The following is a 7,592-nucleotide window of genomic DNA, read 5'->3' as shown; positions in this document are numbered from 1 at the left end:
AGGCACCTCTCAGCCTTCTCCTTCTCCCTCTACAACCCTGTAGCAGGAATAGGGTATTCTCTGTTCTGGAAAGTTCCTGTGTTCTTTCTTTCAAAGCACTTTTGCTTGCATTTTTTTTTTCTTTTTAAATAGTCTTTTATAGAGCTCGGTCAGGAAGGGGGTTGGGGCACAAAGCCAAGCCCCCAGCATTGGGAGAGGCCAGTCCACAGCTGCTACTACCCTAGGCCTAAGGCTGTAAGCAAGACAGCATTGGCCCTTGGCCAGCGCCCTACCCTGCCCAGCTCCAAGGACAAGCTGTGGGTATGGATCACTAGGCCCTAGGCCCTTGCCTCTGGGCCTCTTGGATGGAGGGTCAGTGTCTGTGACTGAATAAAGTTCCATTTTGTGGCAGTGGAGCTTCCTTCTGTGACCTTAGAGAATAGCTTTGCTCTGCCCCCAGCAACATGGTAATGAGGGTGGGTAGGCTGGGGCTACCAACGGGAGATGCAGTTTATTTACACCAGCAGCCATGGGGGCAGAGGGAATACACAGCGTTTACAAAGTTAGCTACCTGTACAGGATGGATTACATATGCAAAAATAAAAATCTCAAGACCACAGGACAGCGTGAGCCCCACCCCCCTCCCCCAATGACCCCAGCATGCGGTAATGCCAGGCGGGTGGCCCCTGGGCATGCGGGGGGGAGTGATGCATGGAAGGAAAAGCCACCGGCCATGGAAATTAGTACAGAACCCCCCCCACACACTCAGACACATGATAGGATACAGGGTGGACGACACCTAGCCAGGGTGGGAAGGATGGGAATTGAAACCCACACAGCCTGCTGTTAGAGGGAGGGGAGTGGGGAGCTCCTAGCCCCTGTTCAACTACATGGTAGGGGGGCACACTCTCCCCAGAAGGAAAGGGGTCTGTTCCCTCAGGGTCCCTGCTGGACCAAGCCCATCTCTTACCCAACCTGGGCAGGGGGCTCTGCCCTGAGGGTGGCCAAGGAACAACGGGGAAGTTTATGTGGACAAACCAGTTCCCAAACTACTTTTCCCTTCTCCCTCCTCCAACTAGAAGGGGGAAAGGGAGAGGCCAGAGGGGAAAAGGTATTAGGGCCTGAGCTGCAGCTGCCTCATGGAAGGGAGAGTGGCCCCCCGGCCTTCCTCCCTTCACCTTCAGCCTCCTCCCAAGACCTCCCTTGGAAGCAGGCTGGAGGCTCACTGAGATCCTCTTTTCCCTCTGCAGAGGGCCAAGAACAGAGGAACCCAGGCCCCAGGATTTATTCTAACTCCTGCCAAAATTTGTTTGGCTTTTAAAAAATAAGCACAATTCTTGGGTTAAAAACCAATTTGTAACCAGGCATCGGCCACAATCAGAATAACCCCAGGGAAGATTGGGGTTCCAGACAGGACACTGCAGCCCTATCTCTGTTGTTCCCTTAACCCTCTAGGGTCCCTAACCCAAATCAGTCCAACCAGTCCTGGGTACTTTCTACCCAAATGTGGGATGGCTCCTCCTGGGAGGAGGGCAGGGGACACATCCAGCAAGTGCCAGAGAACTTGGCTCAGGGTCAACTCTGTCCCCCCTGTCAGTCAGCTCTGTTCCCAGCCCAGACTGCGGTCTTCCAGCTCGGCTCCTGGGAGAGGTGGTGCCCGCGCAGGGTGGGACGGTACATCTCATCAGATGTAGACCAGGCAAGTGGGCACACTGGCATAACAGTCCCACAGAGGGGCAGGGACGCCTCTTCTCCCCTGCTGACAACCCAAAGCACAGAGACCACCCTCTTCCCACCCCACTTCTAGCAAAGGGGGAGAGGTACAAGATCAGGATTTTCCTCAGAGCCCGGAACCACAAGTACAGAATAAATAACTTAAAAGCGGCTAAGGAAGGGGACACAGGGCAGGCTTTGGAGGCAGGAGCATTGAGAGAGGAACCAAAGCTGGTCAAGGTGAAGGGATGGCAAGCAGCAGCTGGGAACTCAGGCTGCCCCTGCAGGGCAGTGGGGCAGGGTAGGCGGGAGGATCATGGGGCAACCCCAGGAGGGTGAGGCTGGGCCCCTTCCTGGGGCAGGGAATGAGGTAAGAAAACATTTCAAATAAAGCAGCACCGTTCCCTCTCACCTTGGGGCCCCAGTCCTCACCAGCCCTGGGTCAGGGAGGAGAGGGAGGGGGGGAGTAATTTTGATACACAGCTCCCTCTTCCTACCCTCCCCTTTCCCATTCCTTGAAGCTGTAGAGGCTGGAGGCCCTTTCCTGGCACCCAACAACAAAAGGACAGCTCCTGCTGCCAAGGAGGCCCGTGGGGACTGAGGGGAAAGGGCTGCCCCTGTGAGGGGCAGGGAAGGCGGCGGCAGTTCTGGACGCCCACCCTAGCAGGCAGCACTGTGTGCCTGCCTGCCCCTGGGATTGGGGGCATCTGATAGGACTCTGCACACAGACAGGACATGCCCAGCCCTGCCCCTCAGCTCCAAGCACCGGACCCATTCACATTGCTGAGGGCAGCCAGGAGAGGCCCCTCCAGGCTCAACTTAGAACCCACAGCCTCCCGGGTAGCCACAGTGCCCCTCGGCAGGGCTTAGTCCAGTTCCTGGGGTGGGGGGCAGGCAGTGCCCTGGCACAGTGCCCAGGTCAGGCCCCTGGCCTGGCTGGACATCCAGTAACTCACAGAATAAATAGGAAAACTGCCTCCCCACCGAACTTATGTCCAAGGCATAATATGTCCAGGTCTGAGTCCTGCACGCCGAGGGGTCGTGCTCCACTGCAGAGGACCCTGATGCCCCCCAGGGGCATGTAACTGGATCCCCTGCCCGCCTGGCCCACCAAGCTTCCCAAGCCCAAACCCCCAGCAGCCGTCCATTCGCCAGGCTCTGCCACCTGGGTGGGGGTCAGGAGAGAGGGCTCTGCTCAGCCAAAGGCTATCCCTTGCACCCAAGTCAGTTGATGTCATCGTAGATGCTGGGCGTCGGGGGTGCCGGTGGCTTTGGCTTCTTCTTCTTGTTGGAGCCTAGGCTGGAGGCAGTCCCTACCAGGCTCAGATGGGATTTCTTTTTCTTGGTTTTGCGTGACTCGGAGCTGTTGGTACCTATAGAAAAAGAGGCACAAGGGATGAAGGTAGAGTAGTGGCAGGAGAGGGGTGGCCCACGGCTACAGGATGAGTAACCCTGGAGCCCAACCACATCACGTACCTAGACCCCATCCCTGATTTTCGCTCGTCTTGGAGGAGCCTGAATCAGAGGGTGAGAGATCAGAGGAGCCGTCCCACTGAAGTCGGCTGATCAGGGCCTGGCTGTCGGTCATGTCAAAGCTGTCGTTATCCAGGGAGCTCTCCACCTCCGGAAGGACGCTGAGAAGGGAAGGAGCCAGAGGGCTTGAAGGAAACCGACGACTATCACAACCGGCCGCCACCACCGCCCTTCTCGGAGGGTCACTTACGCTGAGGGCCCAAGGAAATAAATCCGCACAGTACGCCTCTGCTCATCCGTGTGCTGGGGACACCGCAGGGACCTGGTGGGGACAGAATCATCAGGCTCTGAAAAGGCAGGGAAGTTTCTGAGGAACTTGGGTAAAGCCCCTTCCTTAGCAGAGGAGGGAGGATGGACACAGACAGGGAATGGAGAGCCCCAAGACTGTGGCCTAAGGCCTGACCATTGGAGGAGGGGAGGGGAAGGGCGGGAGCCCCACTGCTCAAGTCCAGGGGTACTCCCGACCCATGCCCAGGGTGAGTGGGCAGGAGGGCCCCTGGGCCCCCTTTCTAGGTTCTGTGCTCACCTTGTGCACATCTTCTTCGTGTGTTCAGAAATCACCCCACATTGCTGGAAGAGGAATATAAGCTGAAAGGAGGGATGGAGGGGACCCTACTCTAGACACTAGAAGTTCCTTTCTGTAAAATGCTAGATTGCACACGCAGAAATAGCCCTGAGGTGTCCAGAGCAGACGGGGCCAGACCACTGTGGGCTAAAACCGTACTTCCAGAGAGAGGACCACATGGCTTTGACTGCTATGTCGCCAGCCTCTCCAGGCCACTGCCCAAGGCTCCAGCCCACTCCCACAGACCTCCCCTTCTTTGGTCCCTCACCGTGGTGAGCAGGCTACGCAGCTCCTCTGGCCCCAGGGTCTCATAGCTGATCCCAGTTGAGTTGTTATACTGTGGGAGAACCAGAAGTCCAAGTTAGAGAGGTGAAGCAAAAAATGGGATGCACAGTGAGCATGGAGAACCAGTTTCTCTCATCCTTTTCTAAGTGGGAGGCTTTGGGACTGCCTAGCAGTGTCCAAGTGATTCCTTTCATCCTAGAGCAGACAAGGGGCTAGGACCCAGAAGGAACAGAGCCACACAAGACTCAGACATCCCTTCTAGTGCTCCTGGCTGTCAGCACTCCAGTCTCCATTGTCCAAATCCCAACCAACCCCCAACAAGGACCATGAGAGGGAATATGAGGGGCAGCCTTTCCTCACCTTAAAAGGATCCGAATTGCTAAGTTCCCCTGAAGAAGAAAAAAGAAGGGGAAGGGTGTTTGATGCAGAGGTACAGACAGAGAACCCTGAAAATAACCAGAAAGGAAGTGGGGGTGACAGAAGGATCACAGGCCCTCCCCTCAACACCCCCACTCCCTCTGCCCCCCCAACCCCCAGCAATGAGTCCCAGAAAACACAGCTAAAAGCACTGCAGTGTTCTAGCCCTACTTACCATTTTTGTGTTTTAAAGACTTGGATCTTCGAGGGGAATTGGGGTTCTGGAATGGGAGATACCATAGCTTTGGGGAAAGGGTAACGATAAGGGGGAGCCGAGAACCCAGGGAAGGAAAAAAGATTTGACAAAGAAACATCCTCAAATTCCTATTCTTCCTCCCAAGTAAGAGGCCTGTCTACCCACATCCCCATCCCCATCCCTCAAGGCCTCTGCTGTACCCCCTGCCCACCAAAGACACCCTCATCCCAACACCCAGAGAGGTCTTCAATGACCTCAGACTTGAGACAAGACACCCAAGGACTCCCTGCCCAAAGGGGAGGGGATTTGTCCTTTGCCCAAATTTCCACCATGCTTGTCCCAGCTCTTACCTTATCTGATTTTCTCTTCTTGGCTGTGGGGGAGAGAGGATAAAGAGTGGGGTTACCTGAAGCTCTTGATCCAAGGGTGCCTAAAGCAAAGTACAAAACTACACTCTCCCCCCATCACTCCAGAAAACAACTGGTGATCACTGTATACCCAATTCCTGCTTGCCCACCTCATCCCGATGTCCCCTGAGTGTCCCCAGATCCCCAAACACCTTTCTTCTCTGAGCCATAGGACCAGTCATTGTCGTTGATGTCATCATTATCCTCTTGGTCACTCTCAGACTTATTCATGTTGTTGCTGTTGGCAATCCTGCCAAGAGTAGGGGAGAGAAAGGGTCAAGAAGGCCAGCCCTCCCTGCCTCCAGCTTCAGAGGTAGAGGGGAGCAAGGACGACCCACCCTCTGTGCCCTACAGATGGCCCCAGGGACTACACCATGGCACAGGCTGCCGCTCTGGCTGTAGTGGGGGAGAGGACCTCACCGGCGGTTGGCAATTCTGCTGCTGTTCCGACCCATTCCCAGGCACTTCTCCAGGTGGGGTGCAAAGCGCGAAGCAGCAATGCTGCGGCTGCAATTGGGGCAAACGCACTCCTTGCTCTTCCACTGGTTGAAAACCTGTCCAAAGATGTCCAACCCCGGCTGGTCCACGATCTCTGGGGACAGGAGAGGCGTGGCGATCAGGGCAGGCCAGGGACCCTCACCTCTTCTTCCCACCCATGGTGCCATGGCCTCTTCAAACCCCGTCTAAGCTCACAGGAGCTCCAGACTCTGCCTAGGGCAGTTTCCAGAGAAGGAACTCAGCACTCCCAGGGCAGAGCTAAAACTGCTCTCCTCCAACCGTGAAGCTCACCAAAATCCTTCATGCTATCAGGGTCCGTGTCATCCAGGAAGAAGTAGCCACACTTGACAGCACGGTGTACCTCAAAGCAGAAGCCCAAACAAGAATCCTCGACCAGGTCCGCGTATATCTCCTGAGCGATGGCCTAGGCCCCAGGGAGAACATCCACAGTCACAAGAGTCACAGCCCCCCGGACTGACTGCAACTTTCACCAACTAAATCTGCCAACTGTCCCCAGCCAAAAATCATGCTTTGCCATTTTCCCCATCTTGACTTTGTGTTCTTTCTTCTTCCAGATCCTTGGGCCTTTTCAGCTGGCCATTCCCTTTAAGGAACAAGGCTGACTACCCAAATTCCTCTTTGGCGTGGATGCCAGATATAGCAACGTAGAGACATCAAGAGAAAGAACTAGAGGCACACGTGGGGGAGCCCTCACCTCTAGTTTGCTGTTATCCAGGCCAGACAAAGACATTTCCTCCATTTTCATTTGTAAACTCTTGTGGAGACGGCGCTCTGACTGCTCATAGCACAGCGGGCGGCAACACGGCTGCACACATGGGGGTGGGGGTGTTGGTCTGAGTCCAAGGCACCTCTGAAGACTGTCACCTCCCCTCCCCACCTCGCTGCCCAGCGCATAATCCTGCCATCAGGGTACCTCCCTCCCCAGGGCCCAGGCTCAGTGAGTATGGATGGTCCTTCAGGGCCTGAGACCCAAAGCTGGCCTGCACTCAGGCCCCAGGCCTGCACTCAGGCCCCGGGCTCCACTGCCAATCAGTTTGGATCTATAGGAGGCAGCAGCTCACCCCAGGTCCCCAAAACTCAAACCCCTCTTTGATACCCATGGTGCAATGCAGCAGGGGGAGGAGAAGGAACTCTCAGGCCTCAAAGCAAACCCACAGGGTGTGGCAAAGAACTGCACAGACTCCTCAATACAACCCCCTTCCCTAAAGGCTCTCCTCAGAGTCACCTCTGCTTTCAGCCAGGATGTCCACTTGGGGGGGTACTGCTACCAGAAGTAGGAATGGCCCTAAGACCCTAAAACCTTCACCCCACTCTGCTGTCCCTTGAAATAAGCCTGTCACTCCAGAAAAGGGGCAGAGCCCATAGACGCCTAGCACTAAAGGGACGTTTCTAGCCACCCTGAGCAAGAGAGGTGTAGAGGCGGTGGGATGGCATGCCAGGAGTGGGCACTCCCCTTATCTGTTCTTTCCGATAACCACTCTCCCTCCCTCAGGAGCAGCCCGGAAGTCTCTCCAAGAGCCCCAAAGTCCAGGAACCCCCACCAAAGGATTCAGAAAGAGCGCCCACAGTCCGGGGCCCCTCTGAACGGTGGGTACGAGTTTAAGGAGTCGCTGGCCTAGAGTGGGGTGGGGACTGACGAATGAGCCAGGGGCACTGGGAAGGGTAGGAGACCGGGCCTCGGCTCTTCCCCCGTCCCTGCGGCACTGCTGCTGCATCATACCGACTGGGGGGGGGAGAGCCGAGCTGCCGGAGGCCGGCGCCGGTACGGGACAGGCCGACCCCCGGAGAGTGGGCAGAGTGGGACGCGCCCCGGCCCCTCTCCTTGCCCACCGCCAACAGCCCCGGCCGGCGGGGAGAGGAGTCTGGGAGGGTGTCTCTATTGTCCCGGGGGCTGGGGCCTGGCTCCCTAACAAAGGCCCCGCGCCCCCTCCCCGGCCGGCCCTTCCCCGCCCCAGGGGGGCCCCGACAGGGGGAGAGA

General features: G+C 56.7%; 1 protein-coding gene across 4 annotated transcripts; it reads right to left on the bottom strand.

The window, feature by feature from the left end:
- Positions 1-471: 471 nt before the first annotated feature.
- ATXN7L3 (ataxin 7 like 3) lies at positions 472-6,489 on the bottom strand. 4 transcript variants are annotated; one of them, XM_006167365.3, is made up of 12 exons: positions 6,309-6,489; positions 5,885-6,017; positions 5,516-5,687; positions 5,248-5,345; positions 5,039-5,061; positions 4,668-4,713; positions 4,436-4,521; positions 4,059-4,127; positions 3,752-3,795; positions 3,416-3,487; positions 3,169-3,326; positions 472-3,065 (listed from the first exon to the last, which is right to left on the bottom strand). In XM_006167365.3, the coding sequence occupies exons 1-12, from the start codon at positions 6,357-6,359 to the stop codon at positions 2,917-2,919; spliced, it is 1,101 nt and encodes a 366-aa protein (XP_006167427.1). In that variant the 5' UTR covers positions 6,360-6,489; the 3' UTR covers positions 472-2,916. The 4 variants fall into 4 exon arrangements, with proteins under 4 accessions (XP_006167427.1, XP_006167428.1, XP_006167429.1 ...); XM_006167366.3 differs by having other exon boundaries at positions 4,436-4,464; positions 4,668-4,734; positions 6,309-6,488; XM_006167367.3 differs by having other exon boundaries at positions 4,436-4,464; positions 6,309-6,484.
- Between the last annotated feature and the right edge of the window lie 1,103 nt (positions 6,490-7,592).

Source organism: Tupaia chinensis, unplaced genomic scaffold (genome assembly GCF_000334495.1).
Source record: "Tupaia chinensis unplaced genomic scaffold, TupChi_1.0 Scaffold144741_1, whole genome shotgun sequence".
Classification (NCBI taxonomy): Eukaryota; Metazoa; Chordata; class Mammalia; order Scandentia; family Tupaiidae; genus Tupaia; species Tupaia belangeri.
Note: the sequence above shows the minus strand (reverse complement) of the source record. Positions and strands in the feature narration are given on the sequence as shown.

Excerpts from the sequence above, each read along its gene's own strand:
- ATXN7L3 (XM_027767838.1), bottom strand. The coding sequence starts at position 6,359 with ATGAAAATGGAGGAAATGTCTTTGTCTGGCCTGGATAACAGCAAACTA. Across the intron at positions 5,062-5,247 it reads CTATGGCTCAGAGAAGAAAG|CCAAGAAGAGAAAATCAGAT; the intron begins GTGTTTGGGGAT and ends TCTCCCCCACAG. Across the intron at positions 3,796-4,058 it reads TGCGTAGCCTGCTCACCACG|CAATGTGGGGTGATTTCTGA; the intron begins GTGAGGGACCAA and ends TTCCTCTTCCAG.